The sequence below is a fragment of the Pseudorasbora parva genome, chromosome 7, assembly GCF_024679245.1.
Source record: "Pseudorasbora parva isolate DD20220531a chromosome 7, ASM2467924v1, whole genome shotgun sequence".
In the NCBI taxonomy this organism is placed as follows: domain Eukaryota; kingdom Metazoa; phylum Chordata; class Actinopteri; order Cypriniformes; family Gobionidae; genus Pseudorasbora; species Pseudorasbora parva.
Genome location: NC_090178.1, coordinates 2884853 through 2901603, shown reverse-complemented (window position 1 = coordinate 2901603; position 16751 = coordinate 2884853). Strand labels below are relative to the sequence as shown.

At 38.1% G+C, this 16751-nt stretch overlaps 1 protein-coding gene and 1 long non-coding RNA gene across 5 annotated transcripts in view; one reads left to right on the top strand and one right to left on the bottom strand.

Moving 5' to 3' along the window:
- LOC137082536 (raftlin-like) overlaps positions 1-16751 on the top strand; it is a 176352-nt gene that overhangs the window by 151156 nt on the left and 8445 nt on the right. For all 3 annotated transcript variants that reach the window (XM_067447778.1, XM_067447779.1, XM_067447777.1), the window contains exon 8: positions 5276-5379. In XM_067447778.1, the coding sequence (XP_067303879.1) occupies positions 5276-5379 (104 nt within the window). The remainder of the gene's footprint in view (positions 1-5275; positions 5380-16751) is intronic.
- LOC137082541 (uncharacterized) overlaps positions 1-16751 on the bottom strand; it is an 89019-nt gene that overhangs the window by 65328 nt on the left and 6940 nt on the right. The gene's annotated exons all lie outside the window — the stretch shown is intronic.

Here is a 16751-nt window from a genome sequence, read left to right as displayed (position 1 = left end):
GGAAGTTTGGGGCAAGTAAGACGGTTTTAACGACTCACTAAGGCTGGATTTAGACGTTTTAAAAATACAGTAATATTGTAAAAAAATATATATATATTACCTAAAACAGATGTTTTCTATGTGACTATATAGTAAAGTAATTTATTCCAGTGATCAAAGCTGAATTTTCACTTAAACTGAATCCAGAAAACTTAACACCACCAAAAAAATGGCTTAAAAAAATCACTTAAAAAAATCATATATCATAGGGCCCTAAACATGCATTTTAATAAATTATTGTTAAATTGTAAACGTTTCGTGATTTCAATTACCTAAACATGCTTTCTGAATACTAACATTTAATTTAAGCGTTAAAATGGAAGTCCAAACAATTTTTTAAAACAGAATTCAGAAGAATTTAAAAAGAAAAAAAAAGGAAAATTATTATATTTCAACAACGAACTGGAGTAAAAACATATTATAATTAGATTTAGATGTTAATGCAAAAACGGCCTTATGTGAATTTAGCATACAATGTGTTATTTAAGGGTTTATTATTATTATTATATCTAAAAATTCTGAATTTAGGCTAATTTGGGCTCTGTTGTTATATACAGTATATATATATAGTAGTGTGCAAGGGCTTCCTACACTGTAAAAAAAAGTCAAATTTTGAACTTTTGCAGTAGAATCGACTTGGATGTTTAAGTTATTTCAACTTAAATTATGTTAAACTGACATAAAAAAATGAGTTACATCTTGTATAACTAATAAAAGCAAGTTTAACATTGCTAAACTTATTTTGATGAGTTAAAACAATGTAAAAACATATGTTGCCATAACTTATTGAACATAATTTTTTTTACAGTGTATATAGTTTACACTTTACAGCATTAGCAGAGATCATAGTTTTAACTTTAAGAAATTTTTAGTTATAATTGAACCTGCTTGTCCTCTAACTCCTCCCCTCAAACCACCTGACTCGATTTTCATCTCACAATCCAATCCAGGGGCGTAGCCCCCACCCCCCTCGCTCACTTTTGCCCAGGCCCGACCAAAAATTTAATTCTGCCTACGCCATTGATCCAATCAAGTACTGATGGATACAATCAGCCAACATGTGTTTCCTCCTCAATCATCGTTCCGAAATGCACCACATTACGGCGGCAATGTTGACTTCACGATGTTCTTTTATTTTGCTGAGGAGTCTCGGTTCTGCTCTATTTCACTGACCTCCATGTTGAAAGAGTGTAGCACTTCAACAACATGCAGATGTTCACACAATCTCGCAGCAACTGAAAGCCATTAAACAGACCATATTTTCTCAATTCTCCTCCACTTTTAAGTCTGCGGAGCCGTTTACAGGGTCCACTACTGGGACGTCTTCCAACAAAAACCTCTTCACACATATCTGGATTCCCTAAAGGATGCCGCTTTGGCCAATGCAAATACCCAAAAAAAACATTTCAACAGAAACCCCGGGCCTCTCAACGCATGACCCACAATAATGGCATCCAATCTAGGCAAAAGGGCTTCACAACTAGGAAGGGTGTTGAAACACAACCTCCACAAAATAACTAAACTAAGAGTCTGGCTCCAAAGATTACGTGGGCAGAGTTTAGGCTGAAAGGAGATTTTAAAGGGTTAGTCCACCCAAAAAATTGAATTAGTCATCCTAGGTGTATATGACATTCTTCTTTTAGACAAATACCATCAGTTATATTAATATCCTGGCTAATCCTAGCTTTATAATGGCAATGAATGGCGGTTTCTGTTTTGAAGTCCATAAAAGTGCATCCATCCACCATAAAAAGATGCAGTTTTATGATGGATGGATGAACTTTGATGATTGATAGATGCACTTTTATGATAATAAATGTACGTTTATGATGGATAGATCCACTTTTATGATAATAAATGTACGTTTATGGTGGATAGATCCACTTTTATGATAATAAATATACATTTATTGTGGATAGATTAAATTTTATGATGGATAGATGCACTTTTATGATGATAGATGTACGTTTATGATGATAGATGTACGTTTATGATGACAGCAGCACTTTTATGATGGATAGATGCACGTTTATGATGATAGATGTACGTTTATGATGACAGATGCACTTTTATGATGATAGATGTACGTTTATGGTGGATAGATTAAATTTTACGATGGACAGATGCACTTTTATCGACTTCAAAACAGAAACAGCCATTCGTTGCCATTATAAAGCTTGGAAGAGCCAGGATTTTTTTTTTAATATAACTGATTGTATTCGTCTGAAAAAAGAATGTCATACACACCTAGGATGACTTGAGAGTAACTCATGGGCTGATTTCAGGTGAACCATCCCTTTAAGGCAGCATCATGTGTATTCTGTACACTGTAGGCATTCCCACAATGCATTGTGGCAAAAAGTTGGCTTTATAAGTAGTGCATTTGCTTACATTTTTTGACCATTTAGTGGTTTAGCGTTTAGCCTCTCAGAAGTCGTCAGTATGTTGTTTTCCATTGTGAACTTTCCAGAGTGACTCACGCATAAACGTACAGTGTGTAAACCTGTGGCATATTACTGCAAGTGGAGCATTATCACAAAGCGCTGTCTTGTGTTATCGTTATGAGTGTGTGCGCATGGCTGACACGCGACATGGTTTCTTTATGAGGACAGGTGCCGTTAAACCGCACTGACTTCCTGTGCGCTCCTTTTCTCTTTGAAACCACAGTACAACACTGCTCAAAACAACAATGTTTGATTAACACTTCCTCTGAATTGCATATAAATGCATTTATAATCTCATTGCAATCAATCCTTTATAACAACATTTATTCTCAGAAATTAACTTTAATTAATCACTTGAACTAAATCAGACCTGGTGTCCAAATCAAGTCAACAACTTCTGGTCTGTTTCTATCTTTCTATAAACAGCCATTAAAATGAAATTTCTTCATTGCACCCTTGGTAAATTAATGAGTAACTTGTTTCCAATCAGGATAAATCTACATCCTCAGTATATGGCACAATGCTGATATTTGAGAGCAGTTTGTTACAAGATTGTTTATTTTGGAAATGTGACAGTAATGCACTGAGCTGGAATTGCTATGCAGATAAATAAACAACAGTCATTTTTATGGGAAAAATGTAAATATTCTACTCTTATTAGTGGAGGAACTATGCATGGGGTGACCAGGGGGTGGAAATTAATATGATTAAAATCCCCTCGAAAAGGAAAAAACAGTTAAAGAGTAGGATGCACAATATATATCAGCCACAATATCGGTTTCAGCCAATACATGGTATTTTTTTCAAGTTATCCACCTGATAATATTAAAGCAGATAAATAATGTATTATATGAGACACTTGAGATGCGCAGTTTACCATGATTTGAAATGGGTCTGAATTGCTTGAAATATGATATAAGTCACCAGTGGCGTAACTTTGTTTTAAAAAGTGGGTGGGACATAAATTGCGTATCATATGCACGCGAAAAACTGCGTACCTTATGCACACCAAAGCTCATTTGGACGTATGAGGGGGCGCTAAATGAGCTTTGGCGTGCATAAGGTACGCAGTTTTTCGCATATGATGCACTACAGGTATATGGCGTATTAAGGGGGGTAGCATTGCTGATACAGGACCAGGACTCAATCAGATGTAAAATGTACAATAACAATTGCAGAAAAATTTGTATTAAGATGTCCGGAAATCAATTAAAGGGGGGGTGAAATGCTGTTTCATGCATACTGAGCTTTTTACACTGTTAAAGACTTGGATTCCCATCCTAAACATAGACAAAGTTTCAAAAACTAATGTTGGACGTTTGATGGAGTATTTCTGTGTCAAAAATACTCCTTCCGGTTTCTCACAAGTTTCGGAGAGTTTTTTTCGAGTATGGGTCGGCTTGACGTTAATAGAGCGGAAGGTCCTTGTATGGGCCGTACGGGCTCTTCTCCCGGTAGGGTGCGCGCGCGTGACTAGAGCGAGAGAGAGGAAATGCACGGCCGTGAACACTGCTCTCAAGCTGCAGATCCAGTAGTCCATGAACACTAATGTCGGTTATAGTCCGCGCCGCTCCACTTCATTCCTCCACTTTGACATTAAGCGACTTCAACGCTTCAGCACAGCATTCCGGGAAGGCAGCGCTGCATTTGAACCGATTTGAACGCAGAAATGCTTCAGTCGCATCACTAAGTGGATCTCCACACTCCACACACACTCTCCACACTTTGGAAGCAGCCGGTGAGTAAAACTGCTTCAAATGTCTGTGCTGTTGGCTATCGTCGCGTGAGTAAACATCAGTAAACGACACGGTCGCGTGCTTCGTCATTCAAATGCGCTAACGGACTTCATTGCTGTTCTATGTAACTTATAACATTACCTATAAGACGTGCAAAACCGTTTTGCTTGCTACTAAGGTTTGGTCGCATACAATAGTCCATAAACCGAATCATGTCCTCATAAACTGAGAGTAAAGACAAATGTTGACAGGCCAATAAAAAAAAGTCCATACCACAGAGACGGACGTCCTGCTGTTGCTGTTTCTATTTCAGCCTCCGAATTAGATTATGGATCAATGGATCATATCTATTAGCTGAGATCGATAGCGATGGGTTTCTCCACGCTTGAGGACGTCACCACTTTGTGCGCATTCGTCATTCTTTAGCTCCGCCCACTCGATACGCCTCCAGGAACTCGTTTTTTTCCGGAAAGACTCGGTACAGCCCATATTTCTTTTACAAATATAATAAAACTAAAGACTTTTCAGAGATATGAAGGATGCAATACTACTCTATAGGTACTCAAGATTGACATGAGATTGACTGAAACTGAGTGATGCTCTTCTAGTTACCCAGAGATGTTTTGTTTGTATTAGTTAGGTTCATCCGTGAAGGAAGATGTTTTAAAAAAGTGGTGGGGGGGACATGTCCCACCCGCAAATTACGCCTATGGAAGTCACCTCAAAAAAGGAAAATACGGTTAAAGTCGGTCATAAAGACTACATAAATTTATAATGAGGGTGACATTATGGGGTGTGGCTTTTAATGGTGAGACTTTTGTTTTTGTCTCAGAAATCATAAAAATGTGGATTTATTGGCCAATACATCAGTTATCGGGTATTGATAAAAAAAATCATATCCCTTCAGAAGAGGGTGTATCTAACAGTCACAACATAAAAACGTCTTCATAAAGACTTTAAGTGTAAATTTGGAATCTGAGGCACATTTCAAATCAATGTTGCTACTTAAGTGTGACTTCGAAGCATTTTTACACCACCTTCTTTTTGTCTTTTCAGGGTTTACAGGTGAAGACAGACTATATTCCCTTGCTGCAGTCGCTGGCTTCCTTTGGATGGAGACTCACTTGTGTGCTGCCGACACCCATCGTCAAGACTAACAGGTAGAGAGACTAGGTTTGTTATCATGATTGCAGATTCTGAGAAATCTGTGTAATATCAGCTGTAAGGATGCACACTTTGAGAATGCACTGCATGGAAACTGTACAGCGTTTGCATACTATTTTTAACATAGCTAATCCTAATCTCACTACTACATAATACATGAGATTAGGATCATTGCGTCTGCAAATTGGAGTGCATTTATTCAGCTAGTCTTCTAGCACTAGGAACACTCACAAGGACAGCGATTTTCAAGCAGGAAAGAAACCAGAAAGCATTAATTTTCAATGAATGCTGATGATTTGAAGAAGCATGAGCGATCGCTGTGCATGCAACAAAGTGCAGAAAAATTAAATATGCAAATGATCTCGAGAAGCAACCGAAGTAAGTCACCTTTACTCCTGTAGCACTTCATACAGATAGTTTCAAAGCAGCTCCACGGTGATAAACAGGAAAATAATGATTTATGAGGCAAACAGGAATCAACAGCAGCTCTGGAGTCAAGCCAATAATAATACTGCTGAATATATAGTGTGAAATAATAATAATAATAATAATAATAATAATAATAATAATAATAATAATAATAATAATATCCTGTGAGATGCTGTCGAGTTAAGGCAAGATTTCACTGCTCTATTATTATCGGTCTCATGCAAAGAAGGAAAATGAAGCATGGAAAATATGTGGAAAACTGGCAGAATTTTAAGTGAGTTTGATTCGTGCATTAATAATCATGTTCATTATGCTTTACGCAGGGCTCGACATTAACGACATATAGATTTTTTTGATGGGGCAAGTGAAAGAGAATTTTACTTGCCCGACGGACAAGCGGATTAAACCGCAAATAACAAAAAATAACTAGCGATCACCAAAATGCAAGAATGATTCTGCATTTATTTAGTGTAAGTGGCGACTGATAGTAGATAATGGTATAATATATAATGAACTGAAGGTGGCGCTGTTGACGCTCCGCAGCCTCTCGAGGAGAAATCACAACACGAGCGCCGCTCACACTGAGAAACTGCGCTAAACATTCACAATGTTTAGCGCATAGTTAATACAGTTAAACAACATCGCTCAACCAAGAGTGTTTTGCTGAATACCATCACGACTGAAAACGACAAGGATTTCATATAAAAACTTCATAAACAATTAATTAACATTTACTCACATTATAGATGCAATGTTGACCGTTTTGTTCTGTTTCAGCAGCGAAAATAGATCACAGTAGAACCAGAACACGGCTCACAGCAACAGTGTGTGTTACTGAATGATTCAGTGTTTGAATGAATCGGCTGAATCAAAGATTCATTGACCTGTTCGTAAGCAACTGCCTTATTCTTGAATGATTCAGCCGGTTAAATTAATCGTTTGGATGAATCGACTCAATGGCTCACTCATTAAGACTCACCTGCCGCCATCTACTGGTGGTTTAGTTTCATGTTTAAACAATTTCCAACAAATTTCTTATTTGTCAATTCAAAAATACAAATCTCATAGAATTATTAAATGCGGTTGTAATTTTTCAGTGCAAATTATTTAATTTGAATTCGTAATTAAATATTTTCTCTATTGCGAAACTAGGGCTGGGCGATAAATCAATTTTATCGATTAATTCGAGTTTGTAGTTTATGTCGATTTTTGTGAATGAAAATCAGTTTTCTCTTTAAAATCCGCCGACGCTCCCTCTGGGCTCCCGTAATGGCTCAGCCCTCCCCCGCGCGTTTGCCACAGAGATACACAAACAACAAGGATAGCGTCTAACAACATACAGTGTCATTGGTTCAGTTTTTCACAGGACTATTAACAATACCCCGCTGCAAAGTGTGTTTGAAGTCTGAACGGAACTGCGCTCATTTGAGCGGCGCGGACATCGAATGCAGCGCGAGCTCACACACGGGCCGATCTCATGACAGACACGATACACAGCGCTGGAGATCCAGTGAGAGAGCGTTTAAATTCACCAAAGAATTAATAACATCGCTACTGTGATCTAGTGGAAGCGGTCGGCGCAGAATTATGTTATCAGATATCAGATCAAACAGAGCTGACGTGGAGACAACATGAGCGAAGGTCAGGGATTTCAGTCACAAATCACCAACATTCACCATGATTTACTGTAGTAAACCCACATGGATTTAATGTTGTTGTCATTATTTATCTCAGGATTCGTACAACCTTTTGGAGATTGAAATTTAAGCACTTTCCAATGGTTTCGTAGGCTACACTTATTTGTACACGTACTGCACTTATTTCCAGCACTTCAAAGCTCTAAATATCCAAAATATGCTATTTTTAATGTGATGGTTTGTAAAACTAAAAGTTTAAAGGGATCTTGTGAAAGAAATAGTATTTTAATAAAAAAAAATTAAATGTTTAATCCATTTTGTGGCAAACAAGCATTTTTTTATTTAAAAAAGATATGCAGTGCCCACCACTATAACCAGCAGAACAGTACTTATTGATTTATAAGCCATTTCCACTCCATAATATAGGGAGAAAAGTACGAAGTCACCAAGTCTCATGAAAAACTAAATTACACAGAAAGCTGAAGCTGTCGGTAAGTTCAGTGTGAGACTATTGAAGAACAATGGTACCGTATTTTCCGGACTATAAGTCGCACTTTTTTTCATAGTGTGGCTGGTCCTGCGACTTATAGTCAGGTGCGACTTATATATCAAATTTAATTCATACTGACTGACAAGAATAAACATATAGCCGCGAGAATGCGCTCTATGCTGCTCCTGTAGCCTAATATTTACTTAAAGACAACAACTTAGAAAGACTGAACACAAACAAAAGGCCCCCATAAAGAAAATCTTATTCTGCAAAACACAAACAGCATGTAGTAAAATATGCAGCGGAGAACGATTCTCACAGCGTTCGTCTCGCGCGGCTGAGCCTCTCCCGGCAGAGAGTTCAAGCGTCTGTGGACTCGTTCCTTCAGCTCTGGCCATCTTGCTTACAGCCCGCAAGTAGCTTTCTTTTTCTTCTTCATCACAGTAAAAGTAACCTCTGCTTTTCGCCAGTCCCTTACAAGTTTCTCACTCACTTCAAACTTTCTTTCTTCTGCTCGGGTTATGCAGTGAAGCGGGCACGAGCGAGTGCACGCGAGCGGGTGCTGGCATGCGCGCGCGGCTCCCGCTCTGCCCTAATGCGACTTATAGTCCAGTGCGACTTATATATGTTTTTTTCCTCGTCATGATGCATTTTTTGACTGATGCGACTTATACTCCAGAGCGACTTATAGTCCAGAAAATACGGTAATCTATATTTAATAAGAGCATAACATTTAAATTTTCCCTATACTTTTTTTTTGCACATTACTGTTGTTAATAAAAGTTAATTTGATCTGCATATCAATTAATAAACCTTTGATAGGTATACTGTATATTGCAAAAGATATGGTGCCCATTTATACTGTGGAATAGCCGGGGGTTATTCACATGCTGAAAGTTTTGCCCCCCAGGTAGGCACTCTACCAACCAAGCGGCAAATATTTTACCTAAACAAAATAAAGTTAAAACTTGTTTTGAACAATTTCTTTGTCATGCAGATTGATTTTAAGTAGGAGGGGAAAAAAGAAGAAAAAAAAGAAGAAGAAAAAAATTTGACGGGGATATCGGGGATTTTTTTTGGGCCATATCGCCCAGCCCCACGCACAACCCTATTTTTAGATTTTTTAAGGACCCGACGCCACCCTGGTTAGGGCATCCAGAGGTAGAAACACCCACTGCAGGGACAGGACGACCACCAGGCTTTAGAGGTAGTAAATGTCTAGCCTGATGCCAGCCGAACTCAGCCCCACCCCGCCCACAACATTTGAGCTCGAGCAGTTCGGTCTGGACTTGAGAGGAGTAATTATGCCTTAACAGAAACTGACCAATGAGATCATCCGGACGGGCTTTAGACGATGACGGACAGATGATCAACAGTACCCTAATCATCACGTCATCAAAGGCGCTTGAGTTAAAGTTGTTCAAATCCTAAATGGAGAACTTGTTTGTATCTGCATCACCTTCACTATTTTTCTCTGAAATGATGATCGTGTTGTAAGTAATGTGTGTATGTTTAAATCCTTTTTTTTAACAACAACGGCAATGATCGTGTGTGCAGACAGGGTTGCCAAATGTTAACAACAAAACCCATAGACATCATATAGATAGACGCCCTATCGAGCGCTACTGCCTATTGGCACGGTCGAGCCGTGGAGCCGCCATCTTGAACCGGTCGCCAGCTCCACTCAGTGTAACTTGTTTGCCAGGCGCAGTGAGCTGTCAGCGCATTTAATTAATCACATCTCACTGAATACCTAACCGATTTTAACGCGGGTTTTTTTGCTGCAAAGGTCATTAATGTAGCTATGATACAGGACACGTGGTTCAGCGTATTTTAATATTCTTAAGCCATATTCGGATGGTAATTGTTTCACGTGGGGTCGTAAGGTATTTTTCGGATGCATTTTAAAGATCTAAAGCCTACACTTTTATTACTAAAATGCTGGAAAGTATTTACAAGAATAATCTTTCATCACCACTTAAAAGAGAAAGAGAAAAAAAACACTTAAACATTTGAAATGAGCCGTTATTTCCGCTCATTTTTAAAATTACTTTTTTTTTTTACAAGACATTTAAATAAAATAATGTCTTATTGTTAAATATGATTTTTTAAATTCTTTTTATTCCAAGCATATGACATTTTTACAGCAAATCATTTGAATTACCACGTGAGCAGTGTTTCCCAGGTGCGGAGGATCACTCGCTCCTCCACCGGGAATATATCGCCATCCGAATAGACTAGTTTTATCACTGAGGTGGCATGCAAATGTATTTTACAGACGTCCACATGAGAAACAATTAACATTACCATCCGAATAGGGCTATAGTGGGCTTAACAGTTACATAATATTCTGATATAAGATATAAAGTGTCCAGACGTCCAAAATCAAAATATGTGATATAGGATATACGGGGATTTATAAAACCACACAATATATCTATATGATAAAGAAGCAGAAACAGAGAGTTGAAGTAAAATAAGATATTTTAATAAGTTGAAACAATTTATAATGATTTGACACACACACACACACACACACGCACACACAAAATATATATAATATTCTGATAAAGTTCCGGCATCAGCCTTTGTGATTGGGATTGTTCTGTTCGCCTTCATCTGCAACACAACGACAGCTATTATGCCCGGTCAGCAATGCATGTATTAACTTCAGATTGGATTGTGTTGGTACTAATAGGCACATAATGTTAGCAAACACTAAAAGTAAGTTTCGTGCTTCTAACAAGTGCTTTCTAACATCTTTTTGATCTGAATAGTAACTTAAGTTATGTGGAAAACACTTGAGTTGAGGGAGATACATAGCTTAGCTAACATTAGCTAGCTACGATTTCAGTACAGTACTATCAAAGATCCTTGCTCCTTCTCAATTATCTGGATTTAAGGACAAAATACAACCAATAGTACGATGGCAAAGTTAAATCTTACTTGTGAAAAGTAATCCCGCGAGCCCTACTTAAGATGGTTCGCCGATTAGAACAGGAAAATGCTGCACGGTGCTCTGGCATCTTAACTGCTGCTATGCAACGAAACTAGGAGTACGACCGGTTCAAAATGGCCGCCGCAAATCTCGGCGCCCAGCAGCCAATAGGGCGTCTACCTATATGATGTCTATGACAAAACCCACCAACAACTAGCCCAAAGCTACAATAGCTTCTTGGGAGGGTTCTCCGAAAAAAATGGCGTTTTGGGGATAAAAGGTGCGTTATTTTGGCAAGGTTGTCTGCTAAAATTCGCATTCCTGGGTCTATTTATCACATAATTGAGGTTGCTTCAACCGGCGGACATGGAAAACAAACTGCGGGAAAACCACAGACTTGGCAACAGTGCAGCATAACTAATGTTATGCGTCGCTCCGTTGCTCTGATTGGTTGTAGGTCTGTCCAATTGAGGTCTTTCCTGGTTCGGTTGAAACGGCCCTATAATTACAGCCCAATGGATCAGAATCAGACTCATATTCTGACTAGAGTTGAAGGACATGTCAATTGACCGATTGAGTTTGTATAAACACCACACATGTGGGTTGTTTCCCACATCAATGAAGAACAATTGTAAAACCCACAGAGAGTAATGGAACATCCCAAACTCCAACCGTGGCAAAGTGCTCAGGGTGTAAAGATCTCTGCGGTCTCATCGAGTCAGATGTAATGACTGGCACACCCAGAACATGACTGTTTGCTCGCCGTAATGAAGTGTCAATACAAGCTAACTGATGATTCCTGTAACGGCAAGTGGAAGCTTCCGGCGACGTTGAACTGAAGCTCACCATGTTATCTCCATCTGTCATACCCCATGCCTCCGCTGGGACGATCCCACATTGGCCTTTCTCTCATGCGTCAGCCTTCTATCCATCCTGCAGCCCCTGCTGATTAATTACGGGCCTATTTTAAACGTTCACAAAAAGACACAACACAGCAACGTGGCTAATTCATCAAAATGTTGTCCTAGATACAACCGAACCGTCAGTTTTCAATGTCTTGGAAGCGGCTGGCCTTGTTTTCCAGAGGCGGGGGGGACAACATGGTAACATACGAGTCAAACTCTTACTAGGAATGAAACTGTTACCGGTTTGACGAAAAACACAATAAAAATTCCTGATGTTTTAGGATTAGTTTCATATTCAGGGCTCAACATTAAGCATGTTCATGTCAATCGTCATTCACAAAAATTAGTTTGCCCGGAAAAAAGTTGTGTGTGTGTGTGTGTGTGTGTGTGTTGTTAATATAATTTATTCTGAAGCAATATTCTCACCAGTGTTCAATCAGCTTAGACATATTTAAATCCTCATATGTGTGATATTTTTATCTTTTATAAAGGGCATTTACCCCTTATCTTATTAAATACAGGCTATGCTTCAGGTTTCATATTATATTCTTAAAATTCATCTATACATTAAATAAGACACTATAGGGCTGTTGCCAGTCTAATTAAATAATTTACAATAAAAAAAGTACAGCTGCATTAAATAATGTTATGAGATTTGTATTTTTGAATAGACAAATAAGAAATGTTGGAAATTATGTTTAAACATAAATCTAAACCACCAGTAGATGACATCAGGTGAGTCTTAATGAGTGAGTCATTGAGTCGATTTGTCCAAACGATTCATTCAAACGGCTGATGTCGTTTATGAACAGGTTATTGAATCTTTGATTCAGACGATTCATTCAAACACAGAATCATTCAGTAACACACACTGTTGCTGTGAGACACGTTATGGTTCTGCTACGATATATTTCCGCTGCTGAAACAAAAAAAACAGTCAATATTGCATCTAAAATAAGTGGCTTGATGTTAATTCATTGTTTATGTGAAATCTGTGTCATGCTCAGTCGTGATGGTATGCAGGAAAACAGAACATTTGGTTGTGCGCTGTCATTTAACTGTATCATGTTATAAATATAAAAACTTCACATTTTGAATGTTTAGCGCAGTTTCTCTGTGTGAGTGGCGCTCGTGTTGTAATTTCTCCTCGAGAGGCTGCGTAGCATCAACAGCGCCACCTTCAGTTAATTATATATTATACTATTATCCACTATCAGTCACCACTTACACTAAATAAATGCAGAATTATTCTTGCATTTTGGTGATCGCTAGTTATTTTTTGTTATTTGCGGTTTAATCCGCTTGTCCGTTGGGCAAGTAAAATTCTCTTCCACTAGCCCCTTAAACAAAATCCACTTGTCCCGCACGAGCGTTAATGTCGAGCCCTGCATATTTGATTCTGAATCTATATTTAAGACCGTATTTGATTATCACGATTTTTTGGGGGAAAATAACTGTTGATACTGTTTGAATGCTGGCGAGTCTGAAGACCAGAGCTGTAATTTCACCGTCCACTCGTTTACATTTTAATGGACTGAGGCTTGCAGGAAACCAGTTTCCTCTTTGATTTACGCAGGAAGCCTTTGAGTAAATATACAGTTCCTTGACAAGCACGAAAATGGGAAGTGGGAAAATAAAAGCAGGGCAAATTAGACATTTGGTATTGATTGCCAGCTTATGCCAGAGATGCAGAGGCACATCTAATGTGAGTGTAAGAGAAACGTAAAAGAAACAGAGAGAAAGACTGAGAGCATTTAACACATCTCCATCTTCTCTGAAGATTAAACGGCTTAACTAAACAGTGTTTTATCAACTTTTAAACGTGTTTACCCCAAAAAACGATGTGTAGCTTCTTCTCTATGTATAGTGGTGAGAGCCCTGACAAGACAGCAAGAAAGAGATTTAGTCATCACAGGATTTCACAAAACACATATTTTGTTCATCCCTTTCAATGCCGGATGTTCCCACAGCGCTCACAGCTAAAAAATTTAAGAAGATCTCCGGTGGGGTGGGGGGTGTTCTTGCACCATCCAGCATTATTGGAGCTATAAATACAAGATAAGATGCTGAATAAACAAGCGCTCTCTAATAAAAATGAAGTGGCTGCTATGCAAAGTGTCACCAAACTGGAACAAACAACTTAAAGGGGTCCTTTCACAAGATGTAAAATAAGTCTCTGATGTCCCCAGAGTGTGTGTGTGAAGCTTCAGCTCAAAATACCCCACTGATAATATTACTAGCATGTTAAAATTGTCACTTTTTGAGGGTGAGCAAAAATGCTCCATTTGTGTGCGTGTTCCTTTAAATGCAAATAAGCTGGTGCTCCCGCCCCCTTTCAAGAATAGGGCGGAGCTTTAAGAGCTTGTGTTAGCAGCTTTGATTACCTCACACAGACACAAATGAAAATGTCAGAAACTGTTCAGGCTTTTATGATCAAACCGGAGTAGGACAATGATGGAGAGACTCCAGAAGAAGAGACGACATGTAGAACGAGACAGGACGTTTCTGAATGGATAGAGGATGAGTTTATGAGTTAACGATCTTCAGTCATTGATTAGCATATTCTGTCATGATAATCTCTAAACCGCTGGTGTGGGAAGTGCTGTGAGATGAGCAGAGAATATCTGCCGATGAAGAGAGAACAGGGATAGTTTAGTTTAATTACGGTTATAATATCTGCTGATGAAGAGAGAACAGGGATAGTTTAGTTTAATTACGGTTATAATATCTGCTGATGAAGAGAGAACAGGGATAGTTTAGTTTAATTACGGTTATAGTATCTGCTGATGAAGAGAGAACAGGGATAGTTTAGTTTAATTACGGTTATAATATCTGCAGATGAAGAGAGAACAGGGATAGTTTAGTTTAATTACGGTTATAATATCTGCTGATGACGAGAGAACAGGGATAGTTTAGTTTAATTACGGTTATAATATCTGCTGATGAAGAGAGAACAGGGATGAAGAGAGAACAGGGATAGTTTAGTTTAATAACGGTTATAATATCTGCTGATGAAGAGAGAACAGGGATAGTTTAGTTTAATTACGGTTATAATATCTGCTGATGAAGAGAGAACAGGGATAGTTTAGTTTAATTACGGTTATAATATCTGCTGATGACGAGAGAACAGGGATAGTTTAGTTTAATTACGGTTATAATATCTGCTGATGAAAAAAGAACAGGGATAGTTTAGTTTAATTACGGTTATAATATCTGCAGATGACGAGAGAACAGGGATAGTTTAGTTTAATTACGGTTATAATATCTGCAGATGACGAGAGAACAGGGATAGTTTAGTTTAATTATGGTTATAATATCTGCAGATGACGAGAGAACAGGGATAGTTTAGTTTAATTATGGTTATAATATCTGCTGATGAAGAGAGAACAGGGATAGTTTAGTTTAATTACGGTTATAATATCTGCTGATGAAGAGAGAACAGGGATGAAGTAGAGCTGGACGATATGGCCAAAATTTATATCACGATATATTTCTTAATTTTGGTCGATACGATATAATTTCGATATCGATATGAACTATATAAAAGCTTTAGAAAAACTACCATTTGTAGGATTTCTGTACCTACAAACTTCTGAAAAATTAATTTGCCAAGTCTATGAAACCTCCTTCTATAAAACTATATAATATTTTAGAAATAAAAACGGTACGAATAAATTAATGTTCACCTTTTATTTGTATTTAGCCTTTATACGAACAAGAAATGTGAAATCACTGTCAAATAAACATAAGACTCTCACTTCGCAGACGCAGTTTATTGAGCATTTTCTTTTAAGTTTCAAATTTCAGTGAAGAACGATTCATAGCGCTATATTCTCCTTTTATGCAAAACTATAGGCCACCTTTATCTACTGATGCACAAAAAAATAAATAAAAGAAGACTCAATTCAGTGGCCTATTTGTGCTGTTTGAGATGAGTGCACGCTGCTTTTTGCAAGGCTTTAAACACGAGCAAATGATACATTTTCGTGAAGCCATGTCTGACCGTCTTTCACAAGCTTTGAAAGGTAATTTAAACGAGAATGAACGCGTTGGTGTTGATACATGTCATTGTGTGCAAATGTGGAAAGTATTAAAACAAATGTGCCACTTGCCTCTTACAAAAATAGTCTACATGGATTATTTTTAACGCTTGGCATCGTATTGTTAGACATTAGATTGATGCGTCTATGTCGATGTATTGTTACACCCCTAGTCGGCACCTCTCCGGCACATTTTGCAGCACACTGAAATCTGAAGTTTAATATCAGCCCCATTCGCACGGGATTATTATCTGGGGACATCTGATTTGTAATAATTGCAGAAAATGTCTGTGATCTTAATCCCGTGCGAATCGGCCATGTAATTTGTAAAGTAAAAATTCCCCCGCAAATTACCTACCATATTTCGCCGAACACCGAGGTCCTGTGATAATATTAGTCCCGTGCGAATCGACATCTCTGTGATTTGGCCAGGATTAGGCGGATTGTATATAATTTTTGCAAGCTTTTTTTCTTCCTGTGAGCATTTCTATCTTTATCTTTCATGAAGAATAAAGTCTGCATTCATTAATGCTCACCGTTATGAATTCCCGTGCAGCCGCGCCCACGCGGATTATACTTTCACTTTAGAATGAGTATCAATTTGAGAGTAATCTGATTGAATGGTGTGTTTAATATTAGCATCAATACTGTTCTTAATGAAAAACAGAACAGAACAGTACAGTACAATGACAATCTTGTTTAAATAGGCGCTTTTACATTTAGTTTTGAAACTGAATCTTCCGCCGTATAGGCTATTGTAAGCTTCTCACTCGTGATAAATTAAATCTGATTCCTGCCGCTGGTCTGAGATCAGTTCATGGCGTCTGTTCACTACTGAACGAAATTATATTTATTAGGCTACTGTAAAATAATCAAAACGATATGGATGCCTGTTTATGATTTCATACAGCTATAACGAAGTCTTGACA